The sequence below is a fragment of the Heterodontus francisci genome, chromosome 38 (genome assembly GCF_036365525.1).
Source record: "Heterodontus francisci isolate sHetFra1 chromosome 38, sHetFra1.hap1, whole genome shotgun sequence".
NCBI lineage: Eukaryota > Metazoa > Chordata > Chondrichthyes > Heterodontiformes > Heterodontidae > Heterodontus > Heterodontus francisci.
Genome location: NC_090408.1, coordinates 18,294,801 through 18,319,816, shown reverse-complemented (window position 1 = coordinate 18,319,816; position 25,016 = coordinate 18,294,801). Strand labels below are relative to the sequence as shown.

Here is a 25,016-nt window from a genome sequence, read left to right as displayed (position 1 = left end):
CCACTCTCAGGTGACAGTAAAAGATCCCATGGCATTATTTGAAGAGGAGGTGGGGAAATTCTCCCCAATGTCCCGTGCAATATTTAATTCCTCAACCAAGTTCGGTAATAGATTAGCTGGTCATAGTGCAGTGGGATAAGCGATTTCTTAAGTATCTATTCTGGTATCTTCAGCTTGGTTTTCTGGCCTTTTACCATGGCCAGCAGTCTTCACAAATACTGCAGTTGCCAACTCCAACTCGGTGCGTTCCTTAAGGTTTCATCACATGACTTCCTGCCCCACCCATTCAAAACACTTTTTTTTAAACCCATCTCCAATATTAATGCAACTAATAAACCAAAGTGTCAAAGGAAATGAAAAAATAAGAATGCCGAGATGATTTTTCTCCTGGACTGCTTGCGATATCATCGAGGAGATTAAGCTTTAATTGCTGGAGACTGTAAAACAATCCTGGAGGGTTGTTAACTCTAACACATCCTGTAGCAACTGATCAAACAGTTCCAGGGGCCCTGGTGGAGAATGTAACACCCAGGCCACTCCATACAGTGGTGAGCTTGATGTAGGATGGATCACCATGACCTTAGCACTTGAAGGACTGGAATTTGTGCTGGAGGTGGGGCTCTCGGCATAGGGCCGAAAAGGTGGGGGGAACCCCGCCTCTGCCTTTTCGTGCCACCCCCGAGCGATCCTCCGGTCTTTGAGTCAAAGTTTTAGGAGGCGGGATCCCGTCTCCAAGAGCTGCCGGCCAATCAGAGGGCTGGCAGGTCAGCAGTATTGGCAGCACCACTGGGATCAGTGGCCACTGCTAGTACTGCTGAGGCCTCGGACCCAGGCCCAGCGGTTAAATCCTGGACCAGAGACATGTGGGGCTTGGTCACTGGGGCCAGTCAGGAAGGTCCCGGCAAGGGGGTGGGTGGTCATTCAGTCCAGGGGAGGGGGATCCTGGGGGTAAAATTATTCCCAGTGGGGGTCCTCTGTGGGCCACAAATTGCCTTTGAAGGAGGGACTCCCCCACCGCCCGCACCCCCCCCCCAAACAACAATCCCGCAGGGAGGGCGCCTCGTTTTACAAGGCACCCGCCCCCCACAACCCATGCTGCTGGTACGATCCTAGCGGCGGCGGGAAGGGGCCACTAATAGGCCACTTGAGGGCCTCAATTGGCCTCTGGCTGCTAAGGCAGTTGTCGGCCTAGCCGCCCGAGAAGATCACTGGGCAAAGGGCTCTCCACCCCACCATCCCTCTGCCACCCGTGCAATTCTCCATGCCTGCCCACCCCCTCCCCCTCCCTCCGCCTCAGGGGGGGCCCATAAAATCCTGGCAGAAGTGTGCCCATAGTATTGTGGTCAGCTGCTCTAAAATCCAGTCTGGCTTAGAACTTACAGACCTAATAGATCCGACCAAACAGCAGTGTTGATGGGAAGAATGGACTATAGAGTCATGGAAGCTTGCAGCATAGAAGGAGGCCATTCGGCCTGTCATACCTGTGCTGGCTCTTTGAGTGCAGCGTTGCAGATCCCAGCAGGATAAGGAATCCTGCCATTTTCTCTGCACTGTCACTTCAGGAATCTGTACGTCCTGCCATATCACCCAGGAGGCAAAACATCTTTGGCTATTTCTTCAATAAAATTCTGAGAAAGGCCGCTGTTTGAATGTTTTGTGAATTAGATTGTTACGAAATGATTTGGTTACAAACTGCTCTCATTGCCATTGCCTCAGCATATAAACCTCTACACCATATTTAGCAGTGTCTCTCTAAACTTGTTTATCGGACTATTCTGTTCTATCATAACTGAACCTAAAAAGCCCCTCCCACATGTGAACCCTGAGTCAAACCAGGACCTGTTTCACTGAAAATTATGTCAAAACCTCTAATCAATAAAAGCAGACCCATGGGTCTAACAAGCATACAAAACACACCTGTACAGGTAAATAGTGTCTCAGTTGGCAAGGTATTGTCGACAAGAGGCAAAGCTTTCATTTATTTAACCAATTTATCATATTAGTTAGCCAACTTTATCAAGTTGTCATGCAGTCCCCACAACACTGTATATACCTCCCAAGCTGCCAGAAACTGCATTCAGCACCAACCACATGTTGGCCCTTGAAAGGATTAAATTACAGGTTGATTCGTGTGGCTACACTGCCACCTAAAGGACCATGATGGTAAATCAGCAGAGCCTTCTGAGGAGCAGCTTGCAAATCCAACTTTACCTTTCCCTAAAGAATTCAGCTTTGATGGAATTCAGGTCGCCCAAAGCCAAACCCAAGCTCTGGGGTGTTCTTGAGTGAGCTGGTTGACACAGAGAGAGATTTTCCCCCTATATAAAGGCAAATTACTGTGGATGCTGGAAATCTGAAATAAAAACAGAAAGTGCTGGAAGTACTCAGCAAGTCTGGCAGCATCTGTGGAGAGAGAAACAGAGTTAATGTTTCAGGTCAGTGATGTTTCATGAGAACTGGCAAAAGTTAGAAATGTAGTAGGTTTTGAGCAAGTGAAAGGAGGGAAGATGAACAAAAGGGAAGGTGTGCGATAGGGCAGAGGGCAGGAGAGATTAAATGACAAAGATGTCACGGAACAAAAGGCAAAGGGAGTAGTAAGGCCCCAAACACTCCTTCCAGGTGAAGCAGCGATTGTACTTCTTTCAAATTAGTATACTGTATTCGCTGCTCACAATGCAGTCTCCTCGACATGGGGGAGACCAAGCGCAGATTGGGTGACCATTTTGTGGAACACCTCCATTTAGTCTGCAAGCATGACCCCGAGCTTCTGGTTGCTTGCCATTTTAATTCACCATCTTGCTCTCATACCAAATTTCTGCCCTCGGCCTGCTGCACTATTCCAGTGAATCTCAACGTAACCGTGAGGACAAGCACCTGATCTTCTGATTAGGCACCTTACAGCCACTGGACTCAACAATGTCAGACCATGAAGCCCATTTTGATCATTTTTTTAACTATGTGCCAGTCTTCAACTTGTTTTTCATGTTTTTGCTTTCAGAGTTGTTTATTATTCTGCCATTAACACTCTCTCTGGTCAAATGCTTTACCACTCCCTTTGCCTTTTGTCATTTAATCTCTCCTCTGCCAGATCACACACATTCCCTTTTGTTCTTCTTCACCCCCTCCCCCCATTCACTTGCTCAAAGCCTATTACATTTCTAACCTTTGCCAGTTCTGATGAGCGATTATCACGCTGAAACATTAACTCTTGTTTCTCTCTCCACAGATGCTGACAGACCTGCAGAGATTTTTCCTTGTTCTTTTTGACGATGCAGCTCCTATCTACCTCACAGCCGCTCCCACCCCATCTCAGATAACCCAGCTGAGATATCCTGCGGGAAATGGCGGTGAGCAACCCACACCTTGCTACTGTTTACCATTCACACTGCGTCAACAGGTGGCCATCTTGCCCTTTATCTTTTACTCTTTATGTCCCATGACAAAAGCTCAATGGTATCATTTCCAACTTTCATTGCTGGCAAGAAAGGCGGCACAGTGGCGCAGTGGTTAGCACCGCAGCCTCACAGCTCCAGGGACCCGGGTTCGATTCTGGGTACTGCCTGTGCGGAGTTTGCAAGTTCTCCCTGTGTCTGCATGGGTTTTCGCTGGGTGCTCCGGTTTCCTCCCACAGCCAAAGACTTGCAGGTTGTAGGTAAATTGGCTGTTACCTAGTGTAGGTAGGTGATAGGGAATATGGGATTACTGCAGGGTTAGTATAAATGGGTGGTTGTTGGTCAGCAGCGACCTGGTGGGCCGAAGGGCCTGTTTCAGTGCTGTATCTCTTTAAAAAAAAAGAGCTGGCAAAGCAGAACACTGAAAGGTTCTCACCCTTTGTATTTCTCAAGGCTGTGGCCTATTTAATCACACTACTGGAAGGTACTGAGTCACACCAGTGCTCCACACTTAATAACCAATATAGCTGCTAAAACTCATTCAAAAAGTTCCCCTATTGTTCTCAGTACATTGCTGGCACATTCTCTACAGCATATGTATTGAGACATCCCACAACTTAACTGCCTTTTGGACAGGGCTGATGTTGGGATTGTTGACCGCTGAAATTAATTCTGATTAATCTCAGGAAACTAATGATCAGTTTTACTGCATTTTAAGAAGTTGTGCTTCAGTTGTCCTTGGCCAGACCCCCCTCAGGAGAACTGCATTTAGTTCTGAGCACCAAGCAATCGCTGGTTTATTTTGGTGGTGACTTATTGGAGTGCCTTGTGTGGTGCTGCTCAGAAGGTTTGTAAGCCGCAGTGATGCTTCATTAGGTAAACAGGCTCCGAAATTCCACATGTGCTCACTCCGCCTTCTGGAGTTTGGTGGAGTGGGGTCTAAGGCTGCTATCTCCACAAAAGTGCTGACCTCATCTCAAACTCCAGGGATGGGGTCATTAGCATGCTTGGGGTGGGCACATTGTCCCTGTAAGGGCCCAGAATGTCAGTGTGGTGCTAAAGAGACAGGAGTAAGGCCCAATAGGAATGCTACTGCAGTCTTCAGCTGCCAAAGGATCCACTGGATTTTCTCTGCAAGGTAATCCATTCCATCCAAGATCAATGACCTTTCCTCTCAAGTGTTTTGGAACCTTTGGGAGGCCTATTTGCTGAACACTTGCCTGCTCTCAGCAGACATGGGTTCCTTCAGTTGGTGAGGTGGCGGGGGTGGTGGCAGAATTTCCCAGGGAAGCAGAATTGTGTTCCATTCCATTTTCATGACCCTCCAACTCCCAGCAGTTATGCTGGAGATGTGTCTAGGACCTGAACAGAATTTTGCGTCCACAATCGTTAAAAGTTGCTATTTGATTTGATTCAAGCACATGAGTGGGTCTCATCGCCTTTATTCAATTTGTTAATATTTGGAATCTCCAGTGTTGATCTGCTTATACTCGAACTCTGGCTATCTCTTACCAATGGGAATTAGAGCCACACCGTGGAGTTCCTTCAAAGCCTGTAGGAACAAAGCTTTCAAAAAGGGGCCTTGTGATTAAAGAGAGCAGGAGGTTCAGTAAAGACTCTGGACCTTGTCTATCCTGCCCAAGAATTACCTTCTATTTCCCTCCTCAATTTGGAACAACAAATTGAAAAAACAGGAGTAATATTTAACTCTTTCTTGTAAATGCTGGTTGGGTGTTACTTTCAACTTGTACTGTTGTTCAGCAAGCACAAATACAATTCCTTGTACGGGAGCTAAATTAGAAATTGGTTACATACATTGTTTGAGAAACATTTCACTTGGGAATAAGATAAAACATAGAATTACATGTGACCCAAGAGTTTATGAAAACAGACTATAATCTCTGGAGATTAGTTAACACTATAAAACTCTCTTGACTCCTTATGTCACTCGCCAGTGTCTGCTTTCCATCTCCCAGTATTATGAGCCCAATCGCATGATTCTCATCCTATACTGTTTAGCTGATATTGTGAGTGTGTGTGTGTGTGTGTGAGAGAGAGGGAGTGAGAGTGAGGGAGTGAAAGGGAGAGATGAGAGAGTAAGACTGAGAAAGAGAGTGAGAGTGAAAGAGAGAATGAGAGTGAGAAAAAGAGAGTGGGCGTGGGAGTGAGCGCGAGAGAATTACACACATGTTCCTAAAAATTGAGGAACAGAAGGACCTATGGAGAAAATGCAAGAATAGAGTAAAAAAGTGAAGGGTCTGATTGATCAAGCTAATGATCACGCTGAGTAATGTAGTCTATTGAGATCTTCGTTCAAACCATTTTCTATTTTTCTCTCCTTTTCAGCATTTAAATGTTGGAAATCACTGATGTAACACCTTGGGCAAAGCCTTCAGGTTTGGGCTGTAAGACAGACAGTGCGACACCCGCTAGTCATATAGCCTGCCCATCTGAACTGAACAGAATGGACAATCCGGCAGGGTGTATAAATGGAAGCCGGTCCACTACTGGCTGTTATATCACTCGCACCCCCAACACTCAGTCTCTTATTGCTGCAGCTTCCAGATTTATTGGGAATTTGCTGTACGAAAATATCAGCAAGTTGTCAAGAATAGGATGGCAAAAAAAACCTCTTCAGGACTGACTGGAAATAACTAATGTGCGTAAAAGGTCACCTGTCAGTTGTGCCCAGATGCCTTCCTCCTATGGAGCTGGAGGTGTGTGTCCGTCCACCAGCACTTGTTGGCTTTTAAAGGCCAGAATTCTTTCTGTCTGATCACATCACCGCTTTTCACATTAACCAGCAAAACTGTAGATAATTAGCACTCGTCTTTACTAGGAAGGCTGATACTTGCCCACTAGATCTTAATGATGTTTCTGCCTCTGTGTCTGTTGCACAATATTCAAATCCAACAGCATCCCCTGAACCTGGGTGCAGGAAACTAAGTTAGAAATGGGTTTCTGGGGTGGAGGGGGGAGGGGAATCTTAACCCAAATCAATCTTGGGACTGTACAGTCTTAGTTAAGTCTGTGGACTGGATTAAAAGAAAGACAGACTTGCATTGATACAGCACTGGACATCTCAAAGCGCTTCACAGTCAATGAAGTAATTTTGAAGTGTAGTCACTGTAGTCACGTAGGGAAAAAAGCAGCCAATTTGCAGATTATGTTATAAACGCTTAAATATTCCTACTTTTTAAACTTCACGCAACAAAAACGTCTTAAAACATTAACGGGCACGAAAAGCCAGGTTATATTTCCAAACGTCTTTGCAATCCAGTGAAAAGGTAGATATTTCATTTCAGACCACTGAATGCGGTGAGGGGATCAGCAGCATCTGGTCTCACACATGTGGTGAGGGTAAGTATGCATGTACAAAGTGAGGAAGTGGGGACATCTGAGAGGGCTTGTGGTTTTCTGGGTTTGGCAAACTGCTCCCGAGTCCCATTTAGTTTTCATAAACTGACAACTGAGGGATTATGAAGCTGTGATAACATAGGGGAGCAAATGCCATGTTTACATTCAGGGCAATTAATCTTTTTCCCCTTGTAATCCATATTTAGATTCATGCAACCAAACTATTAATTTATGAGTGAAATTATATAGAAGTACCACACATAATTCTTTGCATGTTCAGCACACTTAATGTTGCAAAGTTGTAACACAATTTCACCTAAAACACGTTAGAAGGCTAATCGTTTGTAAATTAGCAGAAATGCTTTTTAGTGAAGTGCTGTAATTTTTTTTTTGTAATACAAAGCGTTATGCTTGGTGTAATGCTATGAAACAGTGCCGTCCATGCTTAAAGTGGGCTGTGGTTGCAAATTGGCCATTCTTTCTCTGTGGTTTATACAAGTCCTCTTTAAAGGATGCTTATGAACCTTGTCACTTTGGGTTTATCACTCTCGTGCCGCACAGGTTCGTTCTAACTCCCTCCCAATCAAGAAAGTACTAGAAAAGGCTTGAAAGTTTACCAATTCTGGAAGTGCAGTCATGCGTGTGTGTGTGTCCTAAGCGAATTAAAGGATGTGGGGATAGTGCGGGAAGATGAACTTGAGGTAGGAGATCAGCTATCATTGTACTGGATGGCGGAGTAGGCTCAAGGGGCCAAATAGATGACTCCTGCCGTGTGTGTGTGTGTGTGTGTGTGCGGTTTCAGAAGGTTAAAGAGTTAAGGCAGGGTTTGAGAGTTGAGATATAGAGTTTGTAGAGATAGGGTTGTAGGTTGCAAGTTGGGTTGTAGGGTCTCAGGAGATTGCAGAGGAAGTCCGGGGGTTTTGAGGTGGAGGAGGCTGTAGGGGTGAGTTGCGGGAGGTTGTAGAGGTAAGATGGGGAGTGGATGTTGGAATGGAGAATTGGAGGAGGCTGCAGAGATACAGTGTAGCTAAGCCATGGGAGGACTTGGAATTGACAAGGATTTTGGAATCAATTCACAGAGGGACAAAGACGACAGGCACAACGGGTGAGATAGACTTAGTACAGAGGCCAAAATACAGGTGTTTTTGTGGAGTAAAGCTTGGGTGTCCAGCAGGAAGAGTGTTAGAGAAATGAAGACTGGAGGTGATAAGAGGGGATGCAAGTTTCAGTGGTAGGGGTGAAAATCGGCAATAGTTTGCAGTTGGAAATATGTGATCTTGGCAATTGACGGAATGTGGGTTTTGAAGCACAGCTCAGGGTTGATCCAGTCACTGAGATTACATATGGTCATATTCAGTCGAAATAAGCAGTCGTGGAAAAGGATGCAAAATGGCTCAATATTTCTGATGAGAATGAAATAAGATGGATTCCATCTTGTCAATGTTTCGCTGGCGGAAGCTCTGGCTCATGTGCGACTTGACGTCAGACAGACAGTCAACACAGCAACAGTGGCTGTATCTTCTTCATTTCCATCTCCTCTATAAGAGCTAAACCAATGTTTATGAAAACGGTAGGAGAGGGAAAAGGACAAAGAGAGGAAAGAGACAAGGAGCACAGAAAGGGAAAAGGGCAGAGAAAGGGAAAAGGAGAGAGATAGAGAAAGGAAAGAGAGGGAGAAAGCTTTCTGGACATGACTGACCACCAATGCCTCAACAGGTACACAGACTTTCACTGCAGGCCGTTGCTGTCATTTGCAGCCTCCTGGAACAAGCCAAATGGACACACGTTTCCAGTGACTGTCAAGGTTAGCGCAGCCCTGACATTTCTTCGCCTCCAGCTCCTTCCAGGGATCTGCTGGTGACATCTGCAGGATTTCACAATCTGCTGTGTAAAAGTGCATCGCCCAGGCAGCCGATGCCATGTTTGCCAGGGCCGTCGGAGCAGGCTGGGAGAGGAGGTATAAAATTGCTGGCGGGCTGGGTAGGTGCCGTGCCCATCATCTACCCACTCCCATTGTTATTTTACCAGTGGCGGGGGAGGTGGCAAACGGCCCACCCGCCCCAGGCCAATTAATTTCCACTTAAGGGGTTTCTCCTGCTGCCGCTGGTATTTTACAGCAGTGGACGGGCACTTCGGCAACTGAGGATGCTGCCCAGTAATACCTGGCAGCCTCCTTGCGGGTTGGGGAGGATGGGCCCTCCTGATCGGGCACCATGTTCCCCACAGAAGGGCCCCCCCCCAAGCAGAGCAGGTTGTCCCCACTAAAACTACCCCCTGTCCTGCTGTCCAACCCACCTCCCTGCTCAGCTGGGGCCTAACTGATTGTCCCCGACGCGGCCCAACCCCACCTACCTGTTCCAAAGCTGGCGTCTCCTCTTGCTGGGCGCAGTCAGAGCAGTGCCCACCACGCCCAGTGGCACTGCTGGGACTGAAAAGCTACTGGCTCTCTGATTGGCCGGCAGCTCTTGGAGACGGGACATCCTGACTCAGAGGAGCGGAAGTTCCGACCAAGGCCAATTAAGGGGCTGGGCCACGCAAAATAGCAGCATAGCTTCCCATGCTGCCCGGAGGAGGCAGACTCACCCCCCGACCTTTCAGCCAATGGCACAGTCACCACCTCGACGGTAAATTCCGGCCATAATGTGAGGTAACGGAATGTTGCGAGAGGATAACGTTTGTGGAGGGTGACTGTGAGGGATGGGTGAGAGTTGGAGTAAGATGAGGGTGAGTATCAGTGGTGGCTGTTCAGATGGGAATGTGGGGAGGGGCCTCGAGAGAGAGGAATGGATTGGTCTGAGGAGTGCTGTGCAGGAGAAGGCTGGTGAAGTCAGAGTGAGGAGGGCTTTGACACTTGAATGTGGCATGTGACTCACCTTTCCTGCCCTGATGAGGTCATTAAACCTCATTCGGCACTGAATCCACGAACAAGGGACCACTCTCCTGCTGCTCACCTCTGCTTGCTTGGTTTCAGAGGCTGGCCTGTTCCTCCCATCTGCTGGTAACAAAATTTCACTGCGGGACCTTATAGCTCACAGTAGGATCTCCAGGGATGCCTCAGAGAATCAGGAGAGGGGGTTGGTGGGGGGGGTGGTGGGAGAACCTTCCCTCTTTGAGGCTCCATCATTCCTGTTGCTTGCTCTCACTCATCTGTTGTAGACTGCTCCCATTCTGTTCCATGCTGGGTCCCTATAAATACTGAGGCTACAAAGGTCAGGTACACCTCTTGATGATGCTGCCCGCTCTAATTGTTCGGGAAACCGCCATGGCTCAGTTAAAGAGCCATGGAGAAACCTGGTCCATGGATTTTCCGGTTCCCGACCCACTGTCGGCCTCCTCCACTGCAAACGGGTCCAAACGTTAAAATTCAGCCCAATGTGACATGTCTTAAATGGAATTTTATTGTTTAATAGCATGGCTTTTTCACTGATAAATACTATAACCTGAATGAATGTACTCAGTTAAAGTACAACAAACAACATTACTAGATACATTCTATCATACTTTAGAATGGGCACAATAATCCTAGTCAAGTGTGGTTACCATGGTGCACCGTAAATCAATATGCTAAACTGAACCAAACCAAGCTGAAATAGATAATGAACATTGTCCCTCCAACTGGGCTAAATCGCAGTGAATAATCCATAGGGTCAGCAAGTGCAAAGCACTCGCCCTCTCAGTGAGGCCGCAGAGCAAGATTGTGGCAGAATTCCCACCCAAACACTGCTTTCTATGAGTGTGACACACAAAGTAGCAGCCACAGAAAATGTCTTTTTGTTATTTTGCTCGTGTGCACAATAGATGAGATGCTGGAGAGACAGTGCGAAGGGATCTGCACAATGCATTTATATTAAAAAAAAAACCGCAGAACAGGTCAAGGCAGAAAACGACATTAAAATCACATTAAACCTCACCATGAATTGAAGAAATACATTTTTTTTTTCCAGACCACAAGGTGTGTTTTTGTTCGAAGTTTTCCATCACTCAGTTACGTTATTGCTAAAGCCTTCTTGTAACTGTCACCTGCAGTGAATATAATTACATCCTACCCACATCAAGCACGCCCACATCCAAATGCAATGAAAAGAGGCAGCTATCGGCAAGACGCGGCAAACAATAGACAACATAAAACCACCTGACGTGCATCTCAAAAAAAAAAAGATCTGTGTGCCACACAAATAAAAATGACAGCTTCAGAACAAAAATGACAGTCAAACCTCAGTCATTGAGGAGACATGGCCACATTACGTGGAAATCTGGGTGCAAGGCGAGTTCTTCACAGGGGCACAGTTCACACAAGGTATCAGTCTTCTGAGGCGATAATTTAATGCTATTACACTCAGGTTAGTACATTTCCTTTTACGATCTACTGACTATTGTACGGGGTTGTCTCAAACAAAGGTGCTTTACTTCCATTAATATATTAGATATATTATGTAGACGCAGGAAGAAAGAATAGAGGCACTGCACTAAAATGTTGAATAAAATAGTTATTAGGGAAGAATTATCTTCATATTGTAAAGACGCACAGAGGATTGACATGACTGTTAATTACTGGACAAGCAGCTGCAAAGTGTCATGACACCAGCAATGAGACAAACTAAAGCGAGAATAAATGATGCCACATTCAGCTCGAACCTTTGCAGTGTTATTTATCTCTTTCTTAAGTTGACAGGAATATAGGCGCAGGAGGCCATTCAGCCCCTCGAGCCTGTCCCACCATTCATTTAGATCATGGTTGCTTTACATCTTAACTCCATTTACCCACCTTGATTCCATAACCCTCAACACTTCCGTCTGGCACAAATCTATCAAACTTTAGCTTTAGCCCTGACTGAATTTATAGTATGAGCCATTGGTTTGGATTGCCTGCTGGGAAAGGGGCAGTAATTCAGGGTAGATTAAAAATGGTTAAGGTGTATCTGAAATCCTGATTTAGGAGTGGGGGTAGATGAGTCTTCAGGAACTTAGGGTGAGTCAACAGCCTGAACCCAGCGATTTTGGGCAATGTGAAGGTTACACTTGACATGTCTACATGGCCTTTACTTTTGGCAGTCACCTTTCAAAGAGATGGATAAATTAGTTTTATTGGGATAGATCTCGACTTTGCACAATAGTGTAAACTGAGATAGCAAGTCCGTAGGCCTATTTGCATCTCTCCTGACTATAATTTCCCATGAAGAGTTGCTGTTTGCCTCAGTCGAGGCCTGCAAGAGGGGAGGGAGGAAAACTGGAAGTGGATATTACACCTGCTTTTTCTGCTATTGTTCCAGCCACAGGTTAACCACTTGTTGCACTGCGGTTGTAACCTTACCCCAGGATAAATGTGGTACATGGTCACACAGTAAGGTTGTTACACAGATGTGGCTGTCATTGCACGAAGGACTTGGCCTCTCTGCATTGCAGCGTCTCCAAATTGTGGCCAGTATTCAGCAAATTAACACAAGCTGGATTCCAAAGGGAAGACAATCAACTCACTCATAGGAGGTGGGATGTATGCTTAAATATTATAATGAGGCTGGGAGACTCACATATAACCTGTCTTGCAGGTTTATCCCTGGCCAGCTGGGTTTCTTGGGTCTCGCAAGCTCCAGGGCACATGACATAGTATAATCCAGTCAGTTTGCTAACAAACAAAGAAGGTGCATGTTTCAGGACCTCAGGACGTCCCAAAGAACTTCACAGCCCATGAAATATTTTTGAAGTGCAGTCACTGTTATAATTTGTGCACAGCAAGCTCCCACAAACATCGAGATTAATGGCACAGAATCTGTTTTGGCAATGCAGGTTGCGGGATAAATATTGGCCAGGACACCAGATGAAGTGGAACCTTCCTTATATGAGCACAATGTATTCTACGTCTCTAGTTGCTTTCAGTGGAAAATTCCAGAAACTAGTGGGTGTCAAACTGAGTGCTCCCTGAAGAATTTCCTGATAATACCTCCTGGAGTTATACTGGGGAGCTGGCAAAACATATGGTGGCCTATCTCTCTGTGCTTCATATGACAGTGCCAATGAGTGAGAAGATAGAACAAATGTAACTAGACAGCAGTGTGGTACTAGCTGTAAGCATGAGGGAGGTTGCTCTTTTCTCTTCCTTCTGATCCTTTGGTGCTCTTAAAAGTTGAGTGGATCCCCAAAGGGATTAAGGACTTTTAACTTCTCAGCCCTCCTCCATCTTGGTGGTATTGTGTGATGCCAGCAGAGAAATAGTCTTGAGATGTTGTAAGTTAAAGGAGCAGATACAGCGACAGACTTGTGCCCAATATTCAGTCCATCCCGTGCATCAGTTGGAAGTTATGGGCAGGTACAGTAAACAATGAAAGAGCTGTAAGATTACTTGAAAATTTGGCATCAGGCCAGATTCTGGTAACAATGTACACAACATGCATATTTATGCCAGCTACTGAATATATGGTACTGTTGGGTAGTTGTACTATGGCAGCACTTGCCAAGTATGTCACCTTCGTCCACACTTGTTTCCAGGGACTGCATACTGTGATGGCCCGGGCATGTAGTACTGCAATGTGTGCTGTACTGTTTGCCTAACAGCTGAATCGTCCTCATCACACCTCATGTGCTCTCATAGTACTGAAGACCTATACTCCAGAACTTGCCGGGCCCTTAGCCAAGCTGTTCCAGTACAGCTACAACGCCCGGCAATGTGGAAAATTGCCCAGGTATGTCCTTTCCACAAAAAGTAGGACAAGTCCAACCTGGCAATTACCTCCCCATCAGTCTACTCTCAATCATCAGTAAAGTTATGGAATGTGTTATCAACAGTGCCATCAAGCGGCACTTGCTTAGCAATAACCTGCTCAGTGACACTCAGTTTAGGTTCCGCCAGGGCCACTCAGCTCCTGACCTCATTACAGCCTTGGTTCAAACATGGACAAAAGAATGAACTCAAGAGGTGAGGTGAGAGTGACTGCCCTTGATATCAAGGCAGCATTTGACTGAGTATGGCATCAAGGAGCCCTAGCAAAACTGCAGTCAATGGGAATCAGGGGGAAAACTCTCCGCTGGTTGGAGTCATACGTAGCGCAAACGAAGCTGGTTGTGGTTGTTGGAGATCAATTATCTCAGCTCCAGAACATCACTGCAGGAGTTCCTCAGGGTAGTATCCAAGGCCCAACCATCTTCAGCTGCTTCATCAATGACCTTCCTTCAATCATAAGATCAGAAGTGGGGATGTTCGCTGATGACTGCACAATGTTCAGCACCATTCGCCACTCGTCAGATACCGAAGCAGTCCATGTAGAAATGCAGCACGACCTGGACAATATCCAGGCTTGGGCTGATAAGTGGCAAGTAACATTTGCGCCACACAAGTGCCAGGCAATGACCATCTCCAACAAGAGAGAATCTAACCATCTCCCCTTGACATTTAATGGCATTACCATCGCTGAATCTCCCACTATCAACATCCTAGGGGCTACCATTGACCAGAAACTGAACTGGAGCAGCCATATAAATACCGTGGCTACAAGAGACTAGGAATCCTGCGGCGAGTAACTCATCTCCTGACTCCCCAAAGCCTGTCCACCACCTGCAAGGCACAGGTTAGGAGTGTGATGGAATACTGTCCACTTGCCTGGATGGGTGCAGCTCCAACAACACTCAAGAAGCTCGACACCATCCAGGACAAAGCAGCCCGCTTGATTGGCACCGCATCCACAAACATTCACTCCCTCCAACACCAACGCACAATGGCAGCAGTGGGTACCATCTACAAGATGCAGTGCAGCAACACATCAAGTCTCTTTAGACAGCACCTTCCAAACCCATGACCTCTACCAACTAGAAGGACAAAGGCAGCAAATGCATGGGAACACCACCACCTGAAAGTTCCCCTCCAAGCCACACACCGTCCTGACTTGGAACTATATCACCGTTCCTTCACTGTCGCTGGGTCAAAATCCTGGAACTCCCTTCCTAACAGCACTGTGGATGTACCTACCTCACATGGACTGCAGCGGTTCAAGAAGACAGCTCACCACCACCTTCTCAAGGGCAATTAGGAATGGGCAATAAATGCTGGCCCAGCCAGCAACGCCCACATCCCATGAATGAATACAAAAAAATGCTACCATTCATCAGGCAAGTAGTCAGCTGAGGTGAGTTAAAGGCCAATTAGTGGGAGCATGGCAGCTGCCTGGAGACGGACTCCTGGTGGCAAACCGGGGGGGGGGGGGCAATGTTCCAGGTACCCCACCCCCGACCCCCACCACCTCCCCCGCCCTTCACCCAACCACAACTGTGCCCTGTGGATGGGTTCCCTCCTACAATAGTGGCCCGGCAGCTGTGGCCATTTTTTTTACTCAAATGATTTAAAAGTTGCTGAGAGGGTGCCTCGCTCTCTCCCTTACTGCAATACAGCTCCTTCTGTGCTGGATGGTCTCCTATTGGCCCTCGAGAGCCCACCTGCCCTCTGTAATTGGACAGCGAGCATGCCCTCTGGCCACTGATTGGCCAATTCAGCCAAAATCACTGTTGGGTGACTGTTCCCAACACAGTGCGGGGTCAGGACCCCCATTTGACCCTGACATTGGGGTCCCAACCCAAAACACAAAATCCTGCCCTGGGGGTCAATTTCAAAACATAGATTGATAACTTTTTGTTTGGGCTCGGGAATCAAGGTGGATTAATGGAGCTTAGATACAGACCAGTCATGGTGGAGCAGACTCACGGGACTGAGAGGAACATAGGTATAGGTGCAGGCCAAACAGGCAGAAGGTTACCAGCTTGATTAACAATTGGGGAATAGTTTGAGGAATAGGAGGGGCCTGAAGGAAGGGGAAATAACTTTTAAATTGGGGCTAACAACATTATTAAAATCAGTAAAAAGTTAAAGATTTATGACAAAGTTGCACTCAAGGGGAAAATGGGAAGTTGATATCCAAGCTAATTGCAGGAAGATGGTTTATTGTGACTTACTCTGAATTTTTAGAACATTCCTTTTTCAATTATTTATGTTACATACAAATTGCTTTAGAAATTCTCATCAGATGAGTATCGTTAACATTCAAGCTGACAAGAGTTTGGCACATTTCCTGAAAAATCTATAATTGAATACTTAAATGTCAAAATTGTCCAGAGAAATGTATTTGAACACAGAGCCAATAAGCATAGTCAAATGTGACACTTCATAACCCATATCATTTCCATCCAACCCAAGCCACTCAACCAGCAGCTTTCCAAAACTATACAACCCATAATTTTGCGAGGTGCAGAGTTTAATAATCGCACAAAGGTACATCATTCGCACTCGCCCAAAACATGGCAATTAATGCTGCCGTAAAATAGTCTACCTGTCTCTTTCCCAGATGTGGAAGTCAAGCCTACCTTGGCTCAGTTGGCAGCACTCTTATCCCTTCAGTCAGAAGGTTGTGGGTTCAAGCCCCATTGGAGACTTGAGCACAAAATCCTGGCTGATACTCCAGTGTCAGCATGGAAGAAGTGCTGCATTGCCAGAGGTGCTGTCTTTTGGATGAGCCATTACACTGATGCCCCATCTGCCCTCTCAAATGGAAATAAGATATACCATGGCATTATTTTGAAAAAAAGCAGGGAGTTCTCCCAGCATCCTGACCAATATTTATCCCTCAACTAACTTAAAAAAATGATCTGGTCATTACCACTTTGCAATTTATGGGAGCTTCCTGTGCACAAATTGGCTAACGTGTTTCCTACATTACAACAATGATTACACTTCAAAAGTACATAATTGGCAGTGATTGTTTCTTTCTTTGTAAACTGATCTTCTTCTCTTCTTTGGCCTCCTCGTCTTGGGAGACAATGGGTAAGCGCCTGGAGGTGGTCAGTGGTTTGTGGAGCAAACAATGATTACACTTCAAAAGTACATAATTGGCAGTGATTGCTTCTCTCTTTGCAAACTGATCACTGATAATATATAAACATTGTCTAAAAGCATGATAACCAAGATAAAATATGGCAGCAGTTCAGATGGTTAACTGGAACAGCTTGTGGCAGATGTCACAACAGATTCACAATGCCAAAGACAAGCGGGTAAATTTTAACCATCAGGCGGTTGGGCTGTGGGGCGTGCCAGCTGGGCCACCAAGAAGCTATGTACAAAATGCAGGCAAGGCCTCATTACTGTGTTGCCAGTAGCCTCCAAACTGGGTTGGCCGCTCCTGTTCGCCACTCTGAGGCGGCACAGTGACGAGGAACACAGAGACCAAGCCAGCCAGCTGCCAGAAGTGAAAGAGTGGGGGTGGGCGTCCCAGGTTGGCAGGGGCCCACATTATTCTTGTGAAGCCTGGAGCAGCACTCCTGCTCCTCCTGCCTCATGGAAATAATTTTGTACTGACCAACTTTGTTCCTCTCTGGTTCTGTCACTAGTTAAAACTGAGTACGTACGCAACCTAGTTGCTTCTCAAAACTGCGGTTGGGAGTTTAATGTACGTCATCAGATCTCAATTTGCATATAAAGACCACCCAGCACCAACAGAACCAGGTGGACAGTCTAGCCACCCAGCAGAAGGCCCCTTTCAGGCTGGCATCAGCCTGGACAGAATCGGGAACCGGGCAGTAAGTTTTTCCTGGTGATTGTCAGGGTGCCAACTACCAGTTTCCATCAGAGATAGCCAGTGACAAGCAGCCACTGTGCCCTCAAGGAAATGGAGATCTTCAGGATAACTTACATTAACTCCCAGGGGTACCCAGGAATTCCCTTTCAAAACATTTCACTCAAAAGCCACCTGAAAATTGGGATTATAAACAAAAGAGGAAGCCCTGTGCATTTTCTTCATGAATTAGCAGCCATAAATATGTACATTAGGTAGATCATGTGTATTGGAGATTGATAACAAAGTGGTTTATAATATTATTGTAACTATAGTTTAAAGGCTGTTGTACTGTATTTGAAGCTAGTACCTAACAGAACACTGGCCTCCTTGCAGATGCAAGTTAAGGATTGCAACGATATCACCTACCAGAAAGGCTATTAAACTTCTCTGGGCAGATTGCCATTCAAAGCAGCTCTGGATGTACTGCAGTGTATTCCATATCGCCATTGTGATATTTCGAACACGCCTAACGTTCCTTGTTAATGCCTGTGAACATCAAACAAACAGAATGAGGATACTGGATCAATGGTTTTTGCACAGTCTAACAGCAGTGGTCCAATTCGCCTTGCTTCCCTAGCACTAATGATTCAGTATAAAGGAATTTGGTTCCATTACAGTTATAACTTCACGGTTACTCAGGGAGAGAGTTTTTGCTATCCTTTCCTCTCCCCACCTCGTCTGTCTTTTGGATGTGTGTTTAAACCGAGACCCCGTCTACACTCTCAGGTAGATGTAAAAGATCCCATGCTGCTATTTGAAAGAGAAACAGCTGACTTCTTCCCAGTGTCCTGGACAATATTTATCCCTCAACCAATATCAGTACATGCAGACTATCTAGTCATTATCACATTTCATTTGTGGGAGCTTGCTCTGCACAATTTGGTAGCTGCGTTTCCTACATAACAACAGTGATTACATTGCAAAAAAGTGTTTCTTTGGCTGGAGGCCGTGCAAGGTGCTATAGGAATGCAAGTTCTTTCTTTTCTTTAATCAGTGCCACGGAGCTGAGGTTGCAGGCAGTCTGGGGACTAGTTCATTCCTCCTCACACCTTCTATAATGAATATTTGACATAATCTGTAAGTGTGCAGAGACCAATTCTTGTCGATGGAAGCACAGAAACATTGCTCCACGACTTGACCCAAAATGCAGGACAGCTTCCTTCGCTGACATCGAGGATTCAGTGTTTCCCCTCTTGCCGGAACAAAAAGCTGTCCTTACCTAAGTTAATATTTCTTTTACCTCTTGAGGGAGAAACAGCAAAACGAACTATTTCGAAGAATCTGACGCAAGTTTTAATAAGGCTGTTGGCCAGTTACAGGCCAAAGTGAAACAAATTTGTTTTTTAAAAAAGAGAGACAGCACTTTAGTTTGCTCCTATAAACCCCAAACACAGGCATGGAGAAGGAACAATGGCTACTGAGGCTACGGTTTAACGATGGCTACTGAGCCTACAAGCCTATGGTGCCCGTATGGATTTTAACTGAATTTTCCTGAAATACCAGAAGACATTTTTCCACTGTTTTATGGGACCATAGAAACGAGGAGCAGGAATAGGCCATTCAGCCCTTCAGGTCTGCTCCGCCATTCAAAAAAGATCATGGCTGATCGTCTAATTCAGTACCCTGTTCCCGCTTTCTCCCCATATCCCTTGATCTCTTTGGCATTAAAAAATATATCTAAATCCTTCTTGAATATATTTAATGGTTTGGCCTCCACTGCCTTCTGCAGTAGAGAACTCCACAGGTTCACCGCCCTCTGAGTGAAGAAATCTCTCCTCATCTCGGTTTGTTCTAAATGGCATTCCCCGTATCCTGAGACTGTGACTCTTGGTTCTGGACTCCCCAGCCATCAGGAACATCCTCCCTGCATCTAGCCTGTCTAGTCCTGTTAAAATTTTATAAGTTTTTGTGAGATTCCGTCTCATTCTTCCAAACTCTAGTGAATATAGGCCTAGTCGACCCAATCTCTCCTCATACGCCAATCAGACCAAAAGACTGTACAATGCAAAATGTCCACATGTCAGAGGAGTGGAGAATCAGCCCCATTATCTCTACAATCTTCATTCAGCTTATCTATCACAGTACTAGGAAAACTGAAAATTTTCACAATGGAGTACTATATCAGTCTGAGTACGAGAATTGAAAATGTGCCCCTCTAACACTAGGAATCGTAAAATATAAGAAATAGGAGGAGTAGGCTATGCAGCCCCTCGAGCCTGCTCCACCAATGACTGATCTGATTGTGGCCTTACTCCACTTTCCTGTCTGCCCTCCATAACCCTTGACTCCCTTGTAGATCCAAAATCTGTCTAACTCAGCCTTGAATATATTCAATGACCCAGTCTCCACTGCTCTCTGGGGAAGAGAATTCCAAAGATTAACAACCTTCAGAGAAGAAATTCCTCCACCTCTCTATCTTAAATGGCAGACCCCTTATTTTGAAACTGTGCCCCCTAGTTCTAGATTCCCCCACGAGGGGAAACATTCTCTCAGCATCCTCAAGCCCCCTCATAATCTTACATGTTTCAATAAGCTCACCTCTCATTCTTATAAACGCCAATGAGTATAGGTCAAACCTGCTCAACCATTCCTCATAAGACAGCCCCTTCATCCCAGGAATCAGCCTAGTGAACCTTCTCTGAACTGCCTCCAATGCAAGTATATCCCTCCTTAAATAAGCAGACCAAAACTGTACGCAGTACTCTAGGTGCGGTCTCATCAATGCCCTACACAGCTGTAGCAAGACTTCCCTACTTTCATACTTCATCCCCTTTCAATAATGTACTACATTAATGTGGCATTAAGCAACCAGTTAGATCCAGACTGGTGCAGTCATTACTTCTGTCAGTTGAAAATTGAGACCCTAAGTCACCAGGGATCGTCTAAAATCATTGTCATAGAGTCATTTACAGCACAGAAGGAGGTCATTCGGCCTATCAAGTCCATGCCGGCTCTCCAAGGAGCTACTCAGTCATTCTCACTCCCCTGCTCGATCCCCATAGCCCTACAAGTCTATTTCCTTCAAGTGGCCATCCAATTTCCTTTTGAAGTCATTCATTGTCTCTGCTTTCACCGCCCTTGTGGGCAGCGAGTTCCAGGTCATTACACACTGCGGTAAAACAGTTCCTCCTCATATTCCCCCAGCATCTCTTTGCCCAATACCTTCAATCTGTGCCCCCTAGTCCTTGTATCATTAGTTAATGGCTCCAATATTCCCCCATAACCCCCATTTCCCCCCCACCCCCGCACAATCCCAATCCATATCTGGGTGCAGCACTGCACGTGTGGATTCAGGTCACCTGGGTGGCCCTGATATTGAAATGAGGTTCCTGCACCTATTTCCAACCCGGATTCCTAAATTAACTGAGCCTAGTCAGAGCTTATGCTGCCCAAGTTCCGACTACAATTTCCAAATCTTTGAGCAGCCTGGTAAAGGCTGCTCAAAGAAAGGGCCCAAAACCTTGAGAAATGATGCTTTGTTGTGTAGTCAGGAGCAGGAGTGCTCAGCTTGGCTCTGCAATACAACAGCAGGATACTGCCAGCTCGCACTCACCCCCTCCTCATGGTCAACCCCCACTGTAAACCCTCCACAGAACCACCCCCACCCACCCACAAGTGGGCCGAAGCGCTGACAGGCTGGCTGTGTCCAGGTTCCTGATCAGCGCTGCACCTCACCAGAATTATGAAGATGAGGCCCAAAGGTGAATATAGATCAGTCCTCAGGCCCCTCTCTTCTGCCGTGCAAATTCTAGCAACCATTTCGTCCCCATTATCAGGCACCATCAAAACAAGGCCCAAACTGTTAACAATGTGGCAAATCATAGCGACTGTAATAATTCCTGTCCCATGGTGTCAGGAGAGCTGCATGAGGAAAGGAACAGTAGAACATAGGTAGAAGGTCATGCATCTGTGTCACGTTTGGAACTTTGCAAGGGATGGGGAGAATTAAAAGGGGAATAAAACTAACTGTAGAGATTTAAGGAGAGAGAGAGCAAGTGAAATTCTAACACAGAGGATTGTGAGGCTGCAGAAAGCACTAACAGAGTGAGTGACTGAAGCAGAGGCCATGGCTCGGTGGGGAGGTGAATTTCTGCTTCACTGCTTGGGCATGAGCTTGGCAGGGTGATTCACCTGCCTCTTGTATCCTGTTTCAGTATTACAATCTCTAGTCATTCTATTGGAAAAAACAGTAATTGAGTTCCCTGAATAAAGCAAAAGATATTCAAAGACCTACAACAGGCACCAAATTTCACAGGTGTGAAAAACATGGGAGAAGGAATCGTTCAGTAAGAACTTGTATATATGACCTAGGAAATAAAGGAACAGAGAGATTTGGGAGAGGGGGGGTGGGTGCATGTACATAAATCCTTGAAGGATGTTAAAAAAGCATAACAGGATCTTTGGTTTTACAAAGAGAGGCACAGCGTACAAAAACAAAGAAGTTATTCCACACTTTTCTTGAACACTGGTTGGGCCCCAGCTGGAGTATTGTATCTAATTCTAGGCATCACACTTTAGGAAAGATGGCAAAGGCTTAGAGAGGGTGCTGAAGAGAATAACTGGAATGGTCACAGGGATGAGGGACTTCAGTTACATGGAAAAGACTGGAGAAGCTGGGATTGTCTTCGTCAGAATAGAGCAAGTTAAAACAAGATTTAAATAGAGGTGTTAGAAATCATGGCCGGTTTTGATAGAGTAAGTAAGGAGAAACAGTGAATAAGGAGAAACCGTTTCCAGTGGCAGAAGAGTTGGTAACCAGAGGACACAGATTTAAAGCAATTGGCAAAAGAGCCAGAGGCAACATGAGGGGGAAAAAAATAACGCAGTGAGTTATGATGATCTGGAATTCACTGCCTGAAAGGGTGGTGGAAACAGATTCAGTAGTAACTTTCAAAAGGGAATTGGATAAATAATTGAAGGGGGAACATTCTCAGGGCTATGGGGAAGGAATGGCGACATGGGATTAATTGGGCAGCTCGTCCAAAGAGCCAGCCCAAGCACGATGAGTCGAATGGCCTTCTTCTGTACTGTATCATTCTATGACTCTAAGTAAAGCAGGGATGAGACCGGCAGAGATACTCAGCAGAGACATATACAGATGTGCAAAGGCTTCCTCAGAGCTCTTGTTACAGCAAAATCAGAAAGATAAATGTGCCTGCATCTCTGCTACACTGACCACTTAATCAATACCTCCCTCTATAACTGTTACTGCTTTATCATTTGGTGCTGTAATAATAGCAGCCCTCAAAGCAATAAGAGCACACAATGAGTTCAAAGAATAATTGAGAAGGCACAGATTTACAAATTACAGCCATTAATGTAAAATATTTAAATACCTTTTTTGAAAATTTGGTATTTTCTTCTTGGCTCTTCGGTTCTTTCGGCTTAAATGTTCTGAGGCTTGCTTTAATCTGGGAAAGTTTTTTTTAAAAAATGAGCATTTTCAGAAAAACTTTGTATCATTAGTAAGAGATTCACCAATCCTATGTTCCCAATGGAAGCCATACTTGAAGATAGCATAGTTTCAGACTAGGGCTACAACACTGCAGGACTGATTCGCTAACCCATACTCCCTTTGAACATGACTGCCATCTGACAGCACGATATCAGTGAATTCATTCTTCTTTTGAATGGTTATCATAAGACACCGTGGGGTGAAATCGCACCCGTCCATAATTTCACCACGACAGTTTGCATAACAAATAGGAAATCCTGAAATAAAAACAAGAAGCGCTGGAAATATTCAGCAGGTCTGGCAGCATCTGTGCAGAGAGAAGCAGAGTTAACGTTTCAGGTCAGTGACCCTTCTTCAGAACTGGAAATCCTGATTTGTACTGACTCCAACCTCTTCACTAAAACGAATGTATAGGAGGAATTACAACCTCCCACTCCTCCCTTCATATTACGATACTGGGACAAATGTGTCCCTGTCACATGACCAAACAAGCAGCCCAAGAACTCAAAGACAGAGCAAGAAAGGCCCCAGGTCACTGGCAGTCTCCGAGTCATACTTCACCCACTTCCTCATTGCGGAACCTCTCGGCGTTTTGAGGAATTCATTGTTGATTAGGCCCCATTTAGCAGTTAGTCGCCCTCCCAAACTTCGACACATCTCTACCACCACCCACTGCTTCACAACTAGAGCAGGTTAATTAGCAGAACACTGGCTGTGACCTTTCAGAGCTTTATTTAAGATTTGGTTCTTTGCGAAAAGGAATCTGTAAACCAGCTGAGAGCAGCTGTGGGAGCACTATCCAACCTCAACATCAGCATTCATCTCTGCTCTTCTGACATGTGGAATGTTTCTCAATTTATGACATTGCTGTGTTGATCTGAAGGTTCTTCTCATATCCTGCAAGTCTCTAGTCCCAGCGGGACAGGAGCAGATTTATGAACATAAGCATCCAGTGTTCTAAGAAGCTCAAAGGAGACAGGAGTGAGTGAAAGCATCTAACCAAGTCTTAGATCTCACTTCCTTCTGTCTTGTACGTTTCCCTGAGTCTTACCATTCCAATATCCAACTCTTTCTCCTTTATTGTGGTTCCAAAGATGCAGTAATAACATTAAATGCAAAGCAATATCACAGTTTTCTTACAATAAACTGTGATTTAGAATTTCTGGACAAGTTTCACGTTAACTATGATGTAAGAGCGGAGTTTTACCAATTTGATCCACCACCTCCATCCCTCCCAACCCTAAGGAAAATTGGAATTTATATCCAAGCATTCCACCCTCAATTTTCCTCACTTGTTTGAGTGCTGCTGAGTTACATCTGCCGAAACCTCACTTGGCTCATTTACAAAGCTTCACCCACAAGTGAATGTAAATTTCCTGCTTCTATGCTGGTTCCAAATATATACAATAGGTGCAAGAGGACCACCAGCCACTATTTCTGGTCTTCTATAGCATTTTTTTTTTAATCTCCTTAATGCGACCACCACTGTATTTTCTATATCTTTGAATGTTTTTTTTTTGTGGTATTGAAATAGAACCATAGAAGGAGGCCATTCAGTCCATCATGTCCATGCCGGCCAAAAGAACTCGCTGCCCAATCTAATCCCACCTTCCAGCAGCAGGTCCATAGCAGGTTACAGCACTTCAGCTGCATGCCCAGTAACCTTTTAAAAGGATTGAGGTTTTCTGCCTCCACCACCATTCCTGACAGCGAATTCCAGTCACCCACCATCCTCTGGGTGAAAAAGTTTTTTCTCATGTCCCCTCTAATCCTTCTACCTGTGAAGAACCAAATCCTTAAAACTGTGTTCCGTAGTAACTGACCTCCCCGCCAGGGGAAACAGGTCCTTCCTATCCACTCTATCTCGGCCCCTCATAATTTTGTACACCTCAATTAAGTCTCTCCTCAGCCTCTTCAGTTCCAGGGAAAACAACCCTAGCCTATCCAATTTTTCCTCAGAGCTGCAACTTTGTTTTTAATGTGTGATATTAAAAGAAAAAAAGCTTCCACAATTGCATTTTCTTAAACATGTCATGTTTAATGTGTGTAAATGATAGTTTGATGTCTTCAAGCTATAGTTTTCATAACATCAATAACATAAAGAGGAACTTAAAGAAACAAGATAGTGTATTTGCCACGCTCTCCTTGGGCATCGATTGTTTACACTGATTTCCACTCATTTTATTCCAACTTTTACACTCTGGCACAGGCCAATAAAACTCT

General features: G+C 45.3%; 1 protein-coding gene across 9 annotated transcripts in view; it reads right to left on the bottom strand.

Annotated features, from left to right (window-relative positions):
* LOC137352407 (multiple C2 and transmembrane domain-containing protein 2-like) overlaps positions 1 to 25,016 on the bottom strand; it is a 455,261-nt gene that overhangs the window by 137,895 nt on the left and 292,350 nt on the right. For all 9 annotated transcript variants that reach the window (XR_010969701.1, XM_068017773.1, XM_068017767.1 and 6 more), the window contains 2 exons: positions 22,675 to 22,749; positions 17,705 to 17,824 (listed from right to left, as the gene is read on the bottom strand). Coding sequence is in view for 8 of the 9 variants with exons in the window: in XM_068017773.1 (XP_067873874.1) it covers positions 17,705 to 17,824; positions 22,675 to 22,749 (195 nt within the window). In the remaining variant the exon portion in view is untranslated. The remainder of the gene's footprint in view (positions 1 to 17,704; positions 17,825 to 22,674; positions 22,750 to 25,016) is intronic.